This window comes from Strigops habroptila, chromosome 6 (genome assembly GCF_004027225.2).
Source record: "Strigops habroptila isolate Jane chromosome 6, bStrHab1.2.pri, whole genome shotgun sequence".
NCBI classification, from domain to species: domain Eukaryota; kingdom Metazoa; phylum Chordata; class Aves; order Psittaciformes; family Psittacidae; genus Strigops; species Strigops habroptila.
This window is the reverse complement of record NC_044282.2, coordinates 72,175,569-72,194,632: the sequence shown is the minus strand read 5'-3', so window position 1 is coordinate 72,194,632 and position 19,064 is coordinate 72,175,569. Positions and strand designations below refer to the sequence as shown.

The 19,064-nt window shown below is 42.6% G+C and overlaps 3 protein-coding genes across 11 annotated transcripts in view; 2 read left to right on the top strand and 1 right to left on the bottom strand.

Annotated features, from left to right (window-relative positions):
• The window catches only part of PUS10 (pseudouridine synthase 10), a 32,403-nt gene extending 24,043 nt beyond the window's left edge, over positions 1-8,360 (bottom strand). Inside the window, exons 1-4 of one of the 5 annotated variants that reach the window (XM_030489942.1) lie at positions 8,216-8,360; positions 6,179-6,315; positions 3,881-4,147; positions 2,193-2,279 (exon numbers count right to left, since the gene is read on the bottom strand). In XM_030489942.1, coding sequence (XP_030345802.1) covers positions 2,193-2,279; positions 3,881-4,147; positions 6,179-6,315; positions 8,216-8,222 — 498 coding nt within the window. In that variant the 5' untranslated portion in view covers positions 8,223-8,360. Of the gene's footprint in view, positions 1-2,192; positions 2,280-2,942; positions 3,045-3,880; positions 4,148-6,178; positions 6,316-7,198; positions 7,677-8,074; positions 8,096-8,215 lie in introns of those variants that run through there. The other 4 variants (XM_030489943.1, XM_030489945.1, XM_030489944.1 and 1 more) reach the window with 4 other exon arrangements.
• Positions 8,361-8,494: 134 nt separating this feature from the next.
• PEX13 (peroxisomal biogenesis factor 13) lies at positions 8,495-17,013 on the top strand. Its single transcript, XM_030489960.1, has 4 exons — positions 8,495-8,644; positions 11,601-12,298; positions 12,740-12,865; positions 13,379-17,013. Exons 1-4 carry the CDS (start codon positions 8,571-8,573, stop codon positions 13,672-13,674), a joined length of 1,194 nt encoding a protein of 397 aa, XP_030345820.1. The 5' UTR covers positions 8,495-8,570; the 3' UTR covers positions 13,675-17,013.
• KIAA1841 (KIAA1841 ortholog) overlaps positions 13,636-19,064 on the top strand; it is a 30,215-nt gene continuing 24,786 nt past the window's right edge. For all 5 annotated transcript variants that reach the window (XR_003991902.1, XR_003991901.1, XR_003991903.1 and 2 more), the window contains exon 1: positions 13,636-13,722. The gene's annotated coding sequence lies outside the window, so the exon portion shown is untranslated. The remainder of the gene's footprint in view (positions 13,723-19,064) is intronic.

Here is a 19,064-nt window from a genome sequence, read left to right as displayed (position 1 = left end):
TCCTAATGCAGACCTGCTCCCAGACAAACCAGAACTGTTTACAAAGAGAACAAAACTGTTTCTGGAGCTTCCTACTCACTCATGTCACTTCACCTATTCATTTCTGAACTCACACCATAACCTTCATTCCCTTGATTGTACCAAGCACTGTAGTATTGTTTGATCATAAAGACAAGACACCTTGAATGAAGCAGATGGACAGGTTAAAAATTACACCTCATCCCTTTTATCACACTAATAATTTATTACACTTAGAAGACAAAGTTATTGTAAAATAATAAATCTGGGTTTCTACCAACTGCATCTGCCAGGTCACTTTTGCCAGTCCACACAGCCTCAGCGTGTCATCAACATTTCAATCAGCCAGATGAACTTTCTGAAGAAAACTATTACTTTTTGCTTCCATTTACAGCCAAGGCTGCCTCAAAAGCCGGCAGAAACGCTTGCCCTGCTTGCTCATGTGAGTTTGAGAACATCAGAGAGCTCGAAAAGCAGTGCAGTAACACCCTCTACCGAGGCATTCTGGCAAAGACCCACAGGGAGGGTGAGGAAAGAGCAGCAGTATCAAATCTTTCTTTCCTTGTCTCATCATTATATAGCTATGTTATGCAAAAAAGAAGAAAATAAATTTATTTTTAAGCTAGATAAACTATAGCTGTCGAGCTAAAGATGCATAATGGAAACATATTAAGAACTTGACACCATGGGAATTGCATCTGGGACTCGAGCCAAAAGATTCCGTGCCTCACTTTGGTTTTTGCTCATTGAGGCTATAATGAATAGCATAAGGGAAGTCTCAGTAATGACTAGTAAAGGGAGACTGGAAATGGAACAGACCCGATCAATAGTACCCTAGAAATAATAAAGCTCCTCTTTCTTTAAACACCTAAGCTTACACTGAGCATAAAGGTGGAGTAAGTTTCACCCACGGCTGGAGTTTCACAGAGCATCACAGGCACACACGCATGCATCCACATACTCGCCTACCCTGAAAGGGCTTTTTTGACATACCCCATTTTTTGGAAAACCACAAAATCAAATGGGAATAAGGGCAGTTCATCCAGCCAGAAAGCACAAAGCAATTTGTTCTGGTACTATTTTACCAGACACAGCAGCAGCTCAAGCAAACACACTAACTATGCTTAATTTCAGACAGGAAGTAGAGAATTTTACGTTCAAAAAGACTTAGAAGTAGAGTATGTGTTAGGACAATGCAGCCATGACACTGGCCTTTGCCCAAGGTGCCAGAACTAACAGTACAAATCACTGTTAAAAGCATAGTAGATTATTTAACAATGAAACTGTGTGGGATGAGAATAGATCTCATAACAGGTTTATATATAAATCCAAGACCACCGCCACTTCTTTCTGCCATGTTCACTAAAGCTCCTACTACATCTTAATACAGCAGGCATCTATCACAAAGGTGTACATGTTGCCCTTTAGAACAGTATTTTTGCATCAGTTTCTATCAGAAAGCAGAGGAACATCATGAAATGTCTCACAACTAAGCAAAAATTGCTGCTTTACTGATCAAGTTACACTTAGTATTTTCTCTCTATTTTTAAAAAATAAATTACCAGGGTTATACACTCCTCCATATTATCATTAGCCTCTGTAACTGAATGACTGAAATGTAAACCATTTGATTAAAATTGCCATCAAAATCAGTAGTTTTATAAGTGCCATAAACTTCTGTTTTACAAATCCAGACTTTCAACAATGCCCGAGACAGGTGACTATTAAAATGTGTATTTTCACATCATTTTAAATGCTGAAGAGTTAAAGAGTTCATCTCCAAAATTCCTTCATTTGTATTCTGCAGTACCAATTATCATCTATTTCAGGAAAGGCACCAGCTGTGCACTTCCTTCTCCAGGAAGATCCACAAAGCAGAGCCAGCATCTGTACCAAAGGGAACAATACACCAAGGGCTTCAAGAAACTCCTTTTGGATTTTCAGCTGTAAAGTAACTCCTGGGCTAACTGAAAACTGAAGCGACTCAGGCACTTTATTAATTAAAATAAGACTCACCAACTAGGAAGGGGAGAGTAGGCTTCACTTCTAGCATGTGTTTTTGGCTTTTTTTAAACAATAGCAATTAAAAATCAAACCACCTCCAGCTTGTACATTCCATAGTTACTTTCTTTAATATGTATTTAAGTTATGAAGAAGTAGCTGTAAACGCTTACCTCCCTTACAGACAGCTGTGGGGGCAGTGACACAGAAAATACAAAACTAGTGAACTGGTAATCAGCAGAATTAACCTTTTGACACACCTGCAAGAGAAAGATTTTAATATTAAAGCACAGCAACGGAATTGAGTTGAGAAGCTTTTAGGATATTCTTTCTTCTAGTGTAATCGCTGTAAACTCATGTTAATACACATTCAGACAGATGCTGAACATACAAACCAGAGTAATCCCTAACAACTTACTGAAATATAAGCTTTTTTGTTCTGTTAGAAACAAGCTACTAATAAACTGTATCCTCATTGCTATCAAACAACTAAATTCACTATTTTCAGGCTAAGACGGATTGTATACCAAAATCTTAATGCAGTGAATTACACCACAGTGACCAAAGGCTGGAACAGCTGGCTCAGAATGCCTTTCTTCATGGCAGCAATACAATTCTATGACAATAAAATGTTTAAGATCCTGGGATAAGATGAGAACAAACACTTATCTACAGGATTAATTCATTATCATTCTTCATCGTAAAAAAATGGTGTTTGTCACTGGAAATAAAGAACCCAAACAGACATTAAACACTTTAAAGCAGGGTGGTGATGACTAGATGACCCTACCAGAAGTAAGCTCAAACAAACATGGAGAAGTCTTCTAAAACATCAGTGATTTAGTGAATGCTAAAGATGAATTCTGAGCTTTCAAGGTGAATTAAACATCTCAGATAAGGGAATTTCCTTATGAAATAATCACTTTTCGTGGTGCCTGAGCAAAAGCTGTCAGATTTTCTACTGCCACTCAAGAGTTAACTCTGAAATAAGTCTTAGAAGTGGATTCTGTAAAAATACATATAATCTGCCAACAGAAACAAAAAAGAAACATCATGCACTGCAGCAACAGAAACTACTGTATTTCCTGTTTAGTCCCCTTTTTAGATACATTTGTGGTATTAAACCAAATTATTTTCTATTAAAACTGTTAAACATAAATACAAGTGTGATTTTTCCAGCTGATACTTCCGTTTGTCACATAAGCAATTTTACTGCTCAAGATGATGTTGGCAACACTCATTATGCCCATATTCTCTCCCAGCTCATATTTTCTCCAACAACTACAATCTGTTGATCACCAAAACATTTTCTTTCTCTGTGGCTTTCTAAATAGTAGCACATTGTAAAGACAGACTTGTGCTGTATTAGGAACGTGTAGTTAAGCTGAAGCAGTTGATGCCTCCTCATTTTCCCTTCACATAAGAAAAGTGAAGGGAGGTCACCATTTACAGTGAGGTTGTAATCTAAGCAGCTGAACCTCAGATTATCTCCTAAATTCATGTAACCATGTACCTGTTAGTCCCTTCCTTAGGAAAATGTGCACCTAGCAGTGATTCCATTGCACCTGCACTGCTGTTTTTTTAAGAAGTTACATTATGACAAGCCCTGGGTAAAATACGGTCACACGAACACTTTATTTCCCAGCTGCAAAGGAGGTGTGCATACACTGTCAATGAGCAGTATGTAGCTGAATGGTGCCATCTACATTTCAAATATTCAAAATCGGTATTTCAGTTGGTTTTCTGCTATCTTTCTCTCAACTGTTTAACTGCGTGGTGTTTTTAATCACCAGCTCTATAGCTTAGGCTCCAGCATACAGAAGCTCCAGGAAAAGCACAGAGACTAAGAACAGGTATTTACCTTTTTAACAAAGTCGGTCTCACAGAACTCCTGAAGAATTCCCAAACACACATTGCAAGCCTTCACAGCTGAGTTTTCCATTGCAGTATTTTCATCATCAACGCAAGGAATCTGCTGGAGTGCTCCATTGTGGTTCAGATCCTCAGGCCCTTCTTCTGGGTGTTCAAGTCTGATTCTCTTACAAGGAGGGTCAGCTACATCAAAACAAACTGTATCTTCTTTTTCTTGATTATTTTTCAGAAATTCTTTTAAAACCTTCATCAAATCCTAACATAAACAGAGGAATCACATTGTTGTTGTTTTTTCCTCTTTTCTCCAATGCACTTACAAACACAATTCTAAAAGGCAGTATTAATCATTCCAGCTTAGCCTTACTGTATGCAGTTGATAACTTTAGACCAAAAGACACCTACACAATTAAAAAGCTTCAAGCTGTATTTCTCTCAAAATGTTATCCAGAGAAATTGAATTTTGCTGAACAGATTTCTTTATCATCCAAGAGGAGCGAAAACATTTTACAAACCTCACTTGCAGAAATGCATTTATCTTGGGCCCCATTGCTATTCAATGCAAATGGATGTTTATTGCCTTTTTGTCATTTAGATCATGTTAGAATTTGATTCCTCCACCTCCATTAGCCCAGATGAATAGGAAATGAGTTGTATGAGAAGAAAATGAGAGCAGATACAGGTGAGGGTGAAATTAAATACATAGAGGAAGAACTTCATTTGCAGAGACAAGCCTACGAAAATTAAAGGATGTGCTGGTGAGGATAGAGAATTACCTGCACGTCTCTGAATTTTAGGAAGGATGAGAGACAGAGGCAAGACATTATTCAGAAAGAAAGATTTATTAAAAGGTCTTCAGTAACAAAGACAGAGGTTACTGTCTTGTTGCAACTCAGAGGAAAATCAGGTAGAGATGCAAAAGAATGAAGAATGGCACACAGAATGGACACTTCTCGACTGACAGAAAATGGAAAGAGATAAGGAAGAAAGATGTTAAAAATGAATTCTGGAAAGGCTAAACTTGAGCAAAGGTGAAACAATCAAGACAGACATGAGAAGATGGAAGCATAAAGACAGGAGATTAGACTGAGTAGATCGAAATGTTTATTTGGCCTACAATAAGAGGTCTCAAGGAACCAATATGGAGGAGGAGCAAATAACCAAAACTAAGTTGAGGAGTACCAACTACAAGAACAAAGGCAAGAAAGATTGTGCACAGCTAGGAAAAATTTGAAGAACACTGAATTTCGGCATTAAGGTCAGCTAAAAAGAACACCTAATAACACTGTGTTTAACTGATTGAAAAGATTTATCCTGTGCTCCATAATGTTTCAGTTATATCCCCCACCAATTCTACTGAAAGAAGAAGGAATTATCAGGTAAGTTTGGAGCACAGATGGTTCCTCCTCTGCACCAGCTGCACTGCCCACAGCCCCTTTACTACGTACTACCTTAAAGAAAAAAGAACAGAGGGAACAGTCATAATTGCTCTGCTTTAAAAGTGATGAAGCCACATCATGCCGAAGCTCACATGCCCTCTTTTCTGGTGGGTTTGGGGAATACACAGCAACTTTCACAGTCAAACTTAACATTTAACCCCCTACTTGGAGTTCTGTTTGCAGTTCTGGTGTCCTCAACATAAGAAGGACATGGAGTTGTTGGAGCAAGTCCAGAGGAGGCCACAAGGATGATAAGGGGGCTGGAGCACCTCCCGTATGGAGACAGGCTGAGAACACTGGGGCTGTTCAGCCGGGAGAAGAGAAGCTGCTCTTCCTCATAGCAGCCTTCCAATATCTGAAGTGGGCCTACGAGGATGCTGGAAAGGGACTATTCATCAGGGACTGTAGTGACAAGACAAGGGGTCATGGGTTTAAACTTAAACAGGGGAAGTTCAGGTTAGATATAAGGAAGAAGTTCTTTACTGTGAGGGTGGTGAGGCACTGGAACAGGCTGCCAAGAGAATCTGTGGCTGCCCCATCCCTGTAAGTGTTCAAGGCCAGGTTGGACAGAGCCTTGGGCAACATAATCTAGTGTGAGGCACCCCTGCCCATGGCAGGGGGGTTCGAACTCTTTGATCTTAATGTCCTTTCCAACCCAAACCATTCTATGATCCTATGATCCTTCTAATTTCTCAAAACTGCACAGTGTAGCACAAGTCCTTTTCCATAACTCCTTTTGTGTTTTCCTCTCAGGCCAAGAGAGTCCAAGAATACAACCAGCTTCTCCTCCAGCGCAGAGAACACTAGATTCATATGTTCACACATTCTAACTAGGAACACAAAGAACAAACCTTGTATGAATGTCTATAAAGCATCTGTGATCCCACGCTGCAGAACCTCAAAATACACCGTGGGCAAGTGCCAGTGTTCAGTAACAGCTGAACAATTGGTCTGTCCTTTTCTGTTAGGGAAGACATGCTGGAGAATTCTAAAATGTAAAATAGAAAAGAAAATAAAAAAGCTTGAATAAACACAATCTAGCAACTCAACAACGAAAAGACTCACTTAACTGCACCGTATTTAGAATCACTGGAGTATATGTGTGTGCTCTAGAGGAAGTTTAGGATACTTATTTCTCTTAAATCAAAGGCACAACAGAAGAATTAGAAGACCAACCCAAAAAGATCACTGACTTGAGGAAAAGCTTCTGTACTTCCTAGGAAGTCAAAGAGTTCTGATAAAGGTGTGCTGAGCTTTTGACCACAGTTTTCTTTGACAAGGTGAACTACATGACATGTTGTTAGTTACTGAATGGAGAAGGAGGCTGGAGCTAAGACATATTAAGCCAAATGTAAAATGGAAACTCCTCCTAAACTGAAGCAACTAAAGAATCAATGTATTAAAATCACAGGGAACAAAAAAGCCCCAAACACATGCCACCACCTTTGGTCATACAAAGCCCCAAAGCCAAAGGAAGACTTTCCTATCCATTAGCCACTTCAATTTTGAAAGATTCTTATTTCCCATCTCAAACACAGGACTCCTGTTTCTGTGAGAGATCTCATAATGCTTTTATTTCATAAAAGAAGATGGCTAATTTGCTTTCCTGTCGTTCTCTCTGCCCAGAGCATCAGAACAGACTAATTTCTTTGACTAAAATTTAATTGTAGGATAGATCTCTGAGCATTTTTTGAAATATACTGAAAAACAGAGATTCCCAGTGAGGTGCTCACCCTTTCTGGGTATCTAGGAAACTTTATGAGGCAATAATAATAACCACAGCTGTTCAGACCAAAAGTTTAGTTAGTCTACTGCCACCCAAAGCAAGGATACATGGATGACACAGGAAGATGTGTGTGCAGGACATATACCTCTACCAAGAGCTCTCTGCCTCCAGTTACTGCTGGTTTGGGGGATTCCTTTGACCTAGTGTGCTCTGTCTGTTGGTAAACCTGAACAGCTCTCTCCTTCAATCCTTCTCCAGTGTCTCTTTGAAATTCTTTTGCTTCTAAATCCTTTGTCAAGGAATCCCACAATACCTACTGACAGATGAACCACCTGATTTCATTTTGGGGCTTAGCTCCTGTGAGCAACATTTGATGTGTCCCCCCCCTTTGATGTTTTTGTATTGCAAGAGCTGGTGTAGAGGCAGGATGTATTGGTGTTCTCTATACCAGCCACAATCTGTTACACCTCTAATGTTCCGTCCTACTCAGGAGTGCCTTGTGTAGAAATACCTCAGCCATGGAGAACTTTCACAGCATGGGAAAAGTTATTAATTCAATTAATTTAGCTTATCCTGGACTTGGATTCTTTACGGTAAGCTCTGAAAACCAAGGACTGTCTAGAAAAGTTGCTTTTAAAAAACACTTGCTTTTAAAAAAAGAAAGAATATATAGTTTTAGGTAACTGTTAGCTCGATTCTGCTTGACGAGACTTAAATAGTGCCACAACTGTGTCTCACACTACCACAGCCTGAAGCAAGAGATGCAAGAAACACAAAACACACAGCAGCTCTTTGAGAACCCTTCTACTTCCATAGCGGGGTTAACGCTGGCGCTGAACGCCCGCAGCCCGGCCGATACCGCTGCCCTCGGAGCCGCTTTCCCCGCCGACACCCGGCACAAACCACCCCGCAGCCCCCCGCCCGCTATCGCGACATGAGTCACGATCGCGACCAGCCCAGCCCTGAGCGGGCCAGCGGCGCGAAGGGGGGAAGCTCAGCACCCCCTCTCCCGGCCCTGCACCTCAGGGCTCGGTGAGGGAACCCCATAACCCCCCCCCCAACCACCACACGAGCGTCCCGACCGTTAGAACCGTTACAGCCCCCCCCGCACTGAGGCGCCTCACACGGGCTGAACCGAGGGGATAAAGGAGTAAATGGGGACCTCTCATCACAGGGCCACCCCCCCGCGGGAAGCCGGAGGCGCCGCGGATGGGCTCCGGGCGGCTGCCGCCCCGCTGCGCTCCGCCGACTCCCGGGGAGCAGCGATCACCTCACGGCTCCCCTCGCTCCGTGCGGGGCCTCGCCCCTCCGTCCCGCCACAGGCTTGTGCAGCGGCAAGGCAGAGCGCATCGATGAGCCGGCGTGAGGGGAAGTCTTTCTACGGAACAAGCGGCTGGTGAATAGCTCGGCGCTCCCGCATCGTGCCTGGCAGTGGGCGGGCGGAGGAGCGCGGCGGGGCCGGGCCGCGCCGGGCCGGGCCGGGCCGGGAGTAGAGCGGGGCCCGCAGCCGGGCGGAGATGGCGTCGCAGCCGCCGCCGCCCAAGCCCTGGGAGAACCGGCGGCTCGCGGGCGCCGTGGCACCGGCCTTCCAGTGAGTGCGTGTGCCGACCCCCGGGTGTCCGCGGCCTCAGGGCGGCTGCCTGCGCCTTCCCCGCCTCGGGCCTCCCGCCTTGGCCGCCTGCCCTGAGGCGAGCTCAAAGGTCGGGCCCAGCCGGGCTGTGCCTGCGGCGGGGCTGAGCTTGAGGGGGGTCGGTTTGGGTGGCCCTGGGGGAAGAGGGGGTGATCTGTTGGGGTGTTTTGGGGTCGTTTGCCCCGTTGTGTGCCCGCTGGGGAGGGGTGTGTGGTGGATCCCGCTTCTCGGTGGGGAAAGGGAGCACGGCGCTGCTGTCCGGCCCTGCTTGTGTCTGTAAAGCTGCGTGTTTAATGTGGTGAAGGGAAAGCTTCGTTGTTGCCGTGAGTGGGTTGTTGCTTCGAGTGCAGGGTCCTACACCTGGGTCGGGGCAATCCCAGGCACTGCTACAGGTTGGGAGGTGAAGTGATCCAGGGCAGCCCTGCGGAGAAGGACTTGGGGGTGTTAGTTGGCTGATGAGAAACTGAACATGAGCTGCTTCAGTGTGTGCTCGCAGCCCAGAAACCAACCGTGTCCTGGGCTGCATCAAAAGAAGCGTGACCAGCAGGTCAAAGGAGGTGATCCTGCCCCTCTACTCTGCTCTTGTGAGACCTCACTTGCAGCACTGTGTACAGTTCTGGTGTCCGCAACATAAAAAGGACATGGAGCTGTTGGAGCGAGTCCAGAGGAGGCCACGAGGATGATCAGGGGCTGGAGCACCTCCCGTATGAAGACAGGCTGGGAAAGTTGGGGCTGTTCAGCCTGGAGAAGAGAAGCTGCATGGAGACCTCAGAGCAGCTTCCAGTGTCTGAAGGGGGCTACAAGGATGCTGGGGAGGGACTCTTCATCAGGGACTGTAGTGGTAGGACAAGGGGTAATGGGTTCAAACTTAAACAGGGGAAGTTCAGGTTAGATATAAGGAACAAATTCTTCCCTGTGAGGGTGCTGAGGCACTGGCACAGACTTTTCCCAGAGAAGCTGTGGCTGCCCCATCCCTGGCAGTGTTCAAGGCCAGGTTAGATGGAGCTTGGAGGAACCTGCTCTAGCGGAAGGTGTCCCTGCCTGTGGCAGGGGGTTGGAACTGGATGATCTTAAGTTTCTTTCCAACCCAAATCATTCTGTGATTTATGATAGAGTGTGGGTGTGCATTACTGGGAAGTATGCAGCTGTGTGAGCATGTGTGCTCTGTAGGAGTGAAGAAGCTGTGTGTCATCTTCAGGAGTTGGAAAAGATGTGTGTATATGTCTGTCTCAAGTGTGTTCACCCAGGAATCTGCGCTCTTCCAGAAAATCCAGCCTGCTCACATAGAAGAATGTTGTACAGAAAGCGTTTGTAAACTCCTTTTTAATTAGAAATCAGGGAAAGCTTGGCATTTGCCTTCGTTTTTATTTGGTGCTGGCGATTGCAATTAGAGTGAGCTGAAACCGGACCAAAGGTTGGCCCGAGACTAAACACTCAACGGCAACTTTGCTGCTCATGCTGCAAGCTGAAGCTTGTTAAGCAAGAAATTTGAAGTTAATTTTTCATGGTGGGGTGTTATCTACCTCATTTTAAATCGATTCAAGCAGCTTTAAAGTGAGGTGTTCTAAGTTAACTATTGGTGAGGGGAATGTGGTGTGACTTAATTAGTTGTAGTACCTCTGTTTTCTGTGATAAAACTTACTTTTGCTTCTGTTTTTAACTGCTAACAGAGTTAAAGTCTATGATGGGGGGGAAAACCAAGCAGTGTAAAGATATAAATATTATTCTTTACGGTGGAAACCTGTAAGTTTTGCTGAGAGGAAGTTGTTCCCTACCTTATAGACAAATAGTATAGCAAGTGTGCTTCACACTGAAAGCAATGCAGAAAGAAGCAGCTCCATAGTAATTCAAACTTGACTTTTCTCCTGGGTTTTTTTGGGTTTAGTTTGGTTGGTTGTGGTTTTTTCCTGTGAATTTAATGGACTACAGAAGTGGGAAGTCATTGAGTGAGGCAGTAAACATGGGGAAATGGCCAAAATGTTTGACTTTTAGGATGATAATATGTGATTAGCTTTCTGATGAAGCAGCAAAAGTTGGACAGCTGGTTGACAGAATTCAAATAGCAGTCTAGTACTTGAAGTGTTATTATGAAGAGCATATATAAAATGACTTAAACTTATGGGCATACAAAGGGATAAAAGTTTACTAAATTAAAAACAATTAAGTGACTCATAATACCTCTTTCTGCTAACAGTTAACAGTAATAGATTCAATCGCTTGACATGCTACATAAAGGTAATTAGATAGTTTGGGGAGAGGGGGAAATTGGGGAACCCAAAGCCCTTCCATATGTTGTTGTATAATTACTGGGATCCTCAATTAGGTCACACCAGCCTTCTCTCTAAGAGTGATTCAAAGGAGCTCTCAAACTTCTTTCCTGCTGTATCACTGGTTCGTTGTATAGAAGAGCTGAGAACAAGTATTGGAAATGTAATTGAAATTTTCAATTTCAGATTGAAAGGTTTGTAAATATTCTTGGGAGTGCATATGAGAGGCTTTTATGTGCTGAAAAATGACCTGGGTGTTACAGCATCAGGTTTGATGGGTCTAGATATAACATTTCATGCTTTCTGACTCATTACAATAAATAGACTGAAAGTTTTTCCACATGTATGTTTCAGATATGCTGTGGTTAAACATTTACACTGAATATCTCATTATGTTGGGGTTTTTTTTTCCTCAAAGACCTGTATTTCCTGACTGGAATTTTTACTTCCTATATTGTGCAAAGTACTGAGTGTTTGGCTACCAGATTCCCTATCCTAGCACTACTGAAATTTATGTAGTTATATACTTATATTTATGTAGTTATAAAGTGTATATACTTTCATATTTATATAGTTAGCCAAGAACTCTGGGGGAAAGGAAAATCTAAACTTCTTTTGAGTACTGATCTTGTTTGTCTGAATCTGTTTAGGTCTGCTGACTTGGGTGACAACCTGCTGACCAGACCTGGACCACCCACGGCTGCACGAATACCTCCACCTATTTTGCCAAGACCATCGCACCAAACGGGCAGCAGTAGTCTGAGCACTTTCAGGCCAGCATATAGTAGTTCTTTTTCTCCAGGCTATGGTTCATATGGAACCTCTTTTTATGGAAGCTATAGTCCTTACAGTTATGGATATGGTGGTTTGGGTTATAACCGCTTTCGTGCAGATGATATTCCTCCCAGCAGGTTTGTTCAGCAGGCTGAAGAGAGCAGCAGAGGTGCATTTCAGTCCATTGAAAGTATTGTGCATGCCTTTGCCTCAGTCAGCATGATGATGGATGCTACCTTTTCAGCTGTGTACAACAGTTTCAGAGCTGTGCTGGATGTAGCCAACCACTTCTCCCGCCTCAAAGTACACTTCACAAAGGTTTTTTCAGCTTTTGCTTTAGTGAGAACTATAAAGTATCTCTATCAACGCCTGCAGAGGTTACTAGGTCTGCGGAAGAGCTCTGAAAATGAGGATTTGTGGGCTGAAAGTGAGGGGACAGTGGCTCGTGTTGGCCTTGAAGACAAGGCGGCTAACTCTGCAAAATCCTGGCCCATTTTCTTGTTCTTTGCGGTTATAATGGGAGGTCCCTATCTCATTTGGAAACTGCTTTCTACCTACAGTGATGAAGAAACAGGTAAAGATGATCTGCAGCACGAGAGAAGTGCAGCATACATTGTTCTTTTTGCTAGCACATCTATAGTGATTAATCTTATACTGCAATAATAGAAGTTAATAGGTACTGGGGTACAATACAAATTTTAGGCATGTGATGCAACTAAAAGCTAACAGTAGCCTGTTGTTGAGTTAGGCTACAGTTTCATGGTAAGTTTTGTGTAATTCCAAAATCATGGTTCCTTTCTGTTTCCTTTCTACTAGATGTAGCAGTTGGGGAGGGAAGGGAAAGTATTGGTTGGATTGACTCAACAAATCATGCTTTGTTTGTCACTTCTGTCAGTTCTCCACTGGAAACATTTTAGCAAGGAAGTTAAAGTGTTTCCTTAATTTTCCTTCTAAAAAAAACCACCAAACTTTATAATTCACAGCAGATAAACTTTTAATTTCTTTTTGGAAACAGTGTCTAGTAACTGGGCGAGTGGAGAAGATGATCATGTAGTTGGAAGAGCAGAATATGACTTCAATGCTCTCTCAGAAGAAGAAATTTCTTTCCGTGCTGGTGACATGCTAAAATTAGCACCCAAAGGTAAACCTTAAATTTTGTGTTTATTTTCTCCTCACATGTGAAGTCATATTGTTAGAGCCTGAAAATGTTAAAACCCGCCACCACCACTTCATTTGACCAAATTCTGCACAATGTTTGTTTTTTTTACATAAGTTATTACTTGCATTGTAATAAAACTTCTTGAGTGGTTTTGTTCGGTTTCACTAAGATACAACACAGCCTAAAGTTAGTGAGTGTTTTGTGATTACCTTTATGGTTACCTTTTCCTCACACGTGCTGCACAACTATGAAAATCTCTAGGAATTTGCACTAAAACAGTGTTACTGATTTCAGAACAAACTGCACTTCACAGTACTCTTCAGCCCACCTGCAGATCCTGGTATTGTGCAGTAATTTGTATTCACCTTTTATCACAGAGTTATTTTCTCTGCATGATGAGCTGTTGTGCCATCTACCTTCTGGTGTATTTGTGCCTCAACTGCAATATGTTTTGAATTGTTTTGAAACTTTGTGCGTTTGCATTTTCTTCTTCAGAACAACAACCCAAAATCCGTGGTTGGCTTTTGGCTAGTTATGATGGCCAAACAACAGGACTTGTGCCAGCTAATTACATCAAAATCCTGGGCAAAAGAAGAGGTAGGAAAACAATGGACCTGGAAAGGATTACAGAGCAACGGCAAGCCTTTCCCAGCACATCTGCTAGAGGATCCACTGCTGCTGTGACTTTAGAGGAGCAGGAAGCTGCTTTTGATTCTGTTTTTGCTGGAAGTAATAAAGTTCCTGTTGCATCTGACTCCACTGTGGTTAGTGGAGAGAAGCAGGAACTCTAATGCACTTTCATCAACAAAGCAACTGGACTGTGCTTTATTGATTAAAATGTAGGGTTTGTTGAAAATCTGTCTTGTAGTGGAACACTGATGGGTCTGTACCAGTTACTGCTGCTACTGACTGGTGAAGGGATGGTGGAATGATTGCTCAAATTTGTGGTATTTATTTTTGACTCACCTAAGGCTGTACATTAGTGATTCTATCCAAACCACCTGGCAGCAACTCTTAAGATCTTGAGACAGAGAATTGAAGCATTTCTAACAAAGCAAATAAACAGAAAAATAGAGACTGCTGGCCTATTCTTGTGAAGGAGACAAACTGTTGGTGAAATCTGGAGGTTAACATCCAGTCTTCACTGGAATGTCAGCTTGACGAGGCCTCTTCATTAGAGGTGCAAAGGGAAGATAGGTTTCTGTAAGATGTCCTCAAAAACTGGATGCTGAGGACCATACGTAGTAATAGTGCATTGTTGCCCCCTGAAAGGAGGGAGAATTGCAAGAGACACAATTGAATCATTAGAAATTTTGAGTTCCATGCTTTTTCGTAAGAAGCAGGGCTTCTGTCATAAAGACCTTAGTTCTTATAAACATGGGACTTGTGAGAAAGGGAGGATAAATATGGTTTACAAAGGAAAAGCAGTGAGGCTTCAGCAGTAGTTCTAACTGGTTCTCTTTTGTTTATTAAAGGAACATGAGAATAAAGGGTATCCTGCAGCCAGGCACTTTCCAGTGCACTTAGTAATTGTTACTCCTTTCTGTGATAAAGTAACTTTGCATCACTCGCAGCCATTTTATGTTGTAAGCATGTTAACTGCCTATCAATAGTCTATCACCTACCATCTGCATCTCAGCTTGTTTCTGTTCTTTATTGGTTTTAGATGAATGTCAAAATACCTATCCTGCCTTTTAGTGCAGTAGAAAACCATTGGGTTGGGTGAAGTTTAAGGTAATTTGAGTGGTAAAGAAGTGACATTTCTTGCTTAATTGTCTCAGTTAGCCAGGGTCTTGGAGTTAACTCTTTATGCTGCCTTTCAGGTGGTAAATTTTGCAACTGCCCATAAAATTTGAGGGCTCTGGTTTATCAAAAGCCATAAAACAGTAAGACTATTTGCAGTATTTAGTATTTTCTTCATATTTGTATTTGAGAATTCTGTCTTGAAATACCGTTGGGGTTTTTTTCTAATGAAGCAAAGATAATTAAAACTTTTTTCCTTGTAGTATATAACATCTTGAGCTTCTGAAGATTAGAGCAATTGGTACAACAAGTAAAGCTTGTCTTCATAATTAAAATAGCTTCTCTTTTTTATTTTAAAGCTACTTAAAAGTATTAGGAAAAGTAGGGCACGTGCCTTTGCTTAATTGATCCGGTAGTTTCAGTTTGACTGTTTCTACAAAGATCTTCAACACCCATTATGTGGTAGCAAAGCTTTCAGTACTTATACCTTAATTGCATTTGCTGGCTTTGAGTTCTCAGAATTCTCTTCATCATGACAAAACGCTGACAAGGAAAATTGAGGTGAGCACAGTTTTATTGAGGTGGAGTGGCTGAAAAGACAGATACTCTACTGCAACCTTGGGTTTTAAAGTAATCTCTGAATGCCTGTTGTTAATAATTACAACAAGAATTTAAGCAGTTGTGCTCAGGTATTGGGAGATGGTGTGAAGAATCGTATTTTTACTAGATGGTTAGATCCTCAAATGCAGAGAAAAAGGAAAGAGTAGTTAAAGGGCAAATGAGGAACTTGAAGCTAGGTTTAAATCGGAACACGTTCCTGAGACATTTCCCTGTGTACCAGGGCATTGAAGAAAATTATCTATGTTTGGAAATGACATTTGTTGTTGAAATAAAAACAGTGAACAATCCTGAAATGTAAAATATACAGAGGGGAAAAAGGGGGGCAGGGGATGCATCAGGTGTACAGTTCTGCTTACAGTGTGTATTCCTGAAGGGAATTAATTTACTGTGGCAAGATTTAATTAATGGACTCTCGGCCTCTCTTGTGTCAGTGCAAGATTCAGTCAGAGGAGGAGTCTTTTAAATGAATGAACAATTAAACCCCAAACTTTTTGTAGAGTATCCGTTCAAGTAAACTTCTATTTTCCTGCTCAGAACAAGTTGGGAAGACAGTATCATGTTTGTTGGAATCTTTAAATCTTATTTTTTAGAAAGATGAGTGTAATTTCAACTTCGGATAGTATTAATTTGAAAACAGTTCTTTTAGTAGGAAAATAGGTTATTAATAACTTAACTGACTTGTCTTTATCATAGTTTGACTTAGTCTTCCAATCACTAACTGTCATAACTGTACCTGCTGAATCTTGACAAGAGTTTTGATCCTTTCAGTCTTGCGGTTAATGGGAAACGAAGGCTCTGGGGAAATGAAGTGATTTAACTCGCAGTTAATTGTACTGATTGCAGAAGGGTATTAAAATCCATTGAAGTAAAATGTATACTGTGCTTTAAGATTTTGATTTTTATGTTTTTAATGCCCAAATTGACATTGGGATAAAATGTGAGTCCTACAATTTCATTGTCTATGTTTCTGCCTGTATAGAAAAAAGAATATCTAAATGACTGCTGGTTGAAAAAGGGAGGCTGGTTGGCAGGCTACTTGGGACTTGTCCAACTTTAGAGAGGTGAGAAGACTAAAGGAGCATGTGTGGCTGCAACAGGAGTATATAGAAAAGGAGATCTGAAAAGAGATGCTGTTGAAATATTGTTAAACTTCTCCATTAGGCAATTGACTCTTACCTTGAGGTCTATACTATGAAGTTACCTGTATTTTATTCTTTGGAACTACTTATGTACTGGTAGCAGACCTAGAAGTCTGTGACAAACCCATGGCACTTCTTTATATAAGGCTTTAATTTAATCTTACTGATACTGTTCCGTATACCAACCATTTTATGCCTGAGTACCATCAGAGCTGATGCCAGTTTTGCCTGGTTCTCGGGGTGCTAGCAGTGCATGAGCATGCCCACATTCAGAGCTTTGCTCAGGTTCCTGAATAATAAATTTAAACTACTCTTCTTTTGCACGGCTTCAAACCTCTTCCTTCTGTGGAACTAGACTGCATCTGAGCTAGTAAGATTGTTCTTATTCATTGATCTTGGTGAAATCTGCCAGCGAGGTAAACACAAAGGAAATAGTTTCTTATAAATCTGATCTCTTTGCAGCAAACGTTTTCCAGAAAAGGTGTAAACTCTGTTTTTAAGTAGCTCCTTCCAAGTTTTTTACCCATGCAGATGTGGCCATGTGTTGGGATTGGCAAACACTTTTGGCCTGTAATGGCAGTCAGTAATTGCCTCTGTCCACAGGTGAGGATAAACCTTTTTTTTTAATCCTTGTGTCTTGTGACTGGTTCTTCTGCAGACGGATTTGAAGCAGGTTTGGGATCATAAATCTGTCTTCTGGATTCTGTGGCCATACTGAATGCAGCCTTTAAGCAGCTGGATAATCTCTCCTTGAAACACAGGTACCTGTATAACCGGCTTAACTAGTACTATAGGGGTGATGTCAATGCAAGGCACCCCTGGATCTTATCTACAGTTTTTAATGCTACTTTGAGTTACTAAAGTTCTCTAAATTTCACAATAGTCACAAAACTATAAGACTTGAGTAAATGACATGGATTATTTGTGCTGTCAAAGGGTAACTTCACAGTTTTTTGGTGTTAGAAATTAAAATGCTTTAAAAGCAGGAAGATAGTTGCACTACCTTTTGAATTATTGGGAACTGCACAAGGACAGTCTCTAAGCTATTAAATGGGTAACATTTGAGATACTGATTTTATTCTCAAATACTGATGTTGGTAATTTTTTTTTTTTCTTGTTTAAAAAAATGAAAAGTGAGGGAGTGAATTTCTGCCTAACAGCACAGGTTAGTTTAACTGTTGCCAGTTCTCTGACGTATTATCAAGCTTCCATTCATGGTGTAATAACTTAATGTCATAATAATCGGCTGTAGCATAGTCCGGGGATTGCAGTGGGACAGCATGAAATCAGGGGTGTGTTCTACTTTAGCTGAAACACAAACAAAGCTTTCAACTGACTTAAAGAATTGAGATTTCATACCCTTCTCTAGATTGGTGCAATTCTTTTACTCAACTTTTCTGTGATTTTTTTTTTTTTCTTTGCATTCTCAGTGTGTTACTCCAGAGTTTAGGGGTGGGTTTTTTGGAAGAAAATGGTTAATATCCATGTGGCTGTGATTAACTCATTGGTTCCTGCCAAAATACCAAGGGGGAGCAGGCTGTTCAGCCTGGAGAAGAGAAGCTGCATGAAGACTTCATAGCAGCCTTCCAGTGTCTGAAGGGGGCTACAAGGATGCTGGAGAGGGACACTTCATCAGGGACTGCAGCGATAGGACAAGGGGTGAGGGGTTCAAACTTAAACAGGGGAAGTTCAGGTTGGATATAAGGCAGAAGCTCTTCCCTGTGAGGGTGCTGAGGCGCTGGCACAGGGTGCCCAGAGAAGCTGTGGCTGCCCCATCCCTGGCAGTGTTCAAGGCCAGGTTGGACACAGGGGCTTGGAGCAACCTGCTCTAGTGGAAGGTGTCCCTGCCCGTGGCAGGGGGGTGGAACTGGATAATCTTAGTGTCCTTTCCAACCCAAACCATTCTGTGATTCTATAATTAAGCTACCTAGTGTGTTCCAGTGGGATTTAGCCAGAGGCAGCAAGAAGAATGAGACAGAGGAGGATTATTGTATGTTGTACACGGAAAAGGGCATTGAGCTGATGCTTAGCAGCATGGATGCTTCCCAAGGGAACTAAGTTTAAAATGTTTGGGAAGTTTCCATGCAGTAGTAAACAATCCAACAACGGCTGAAATAGCAGGGATTCCCTGGTGGAATAACTGCGGCTGGTTCGAGAGGAGCCTGGAACAGTTCCTGGTGTGGGGCTGTTGTGTGTCATTAGCTTCAAGCTGGATCTTTCGTTACTGCTTTTATTGATTTGGATATTTAGATCAGCTGAAAACGTGGGGGAAAGCTTAAATTAAGGCTCCGCATCCTTGTTTAATTAATGGGATGTGCTTATATCTTGAGCCTCGTTCCCTGTATCTCCCCATTCCCATCAGCGGGAACTGAAGCACGGGCGGAGGCTCGTTTACGTCACGGCACGGTGACGTCGCGGAGGCGCAGCCTGACGTCACGGCCACGTCCCGCGGAGGCGGGGAGAGCCCGGCGCGGGGCGTTGCTAGGTTACCGGACGCCGGGAGGGGGCGCGGCGCCGCCGCTGCACTGCGACAAGGCGGGGCCGCCGCCGCACCACGGCGCTGGCGCCCGCAGCACCCCCCGCCCCTGCCCTTCCGCCCATCCCATTGGCTCTCCGGGGCGGGAGGAGGCGGGGTCTCGGCACTCGCACGGCGCTGATTGGCGGCTGCCGCTCCCCTC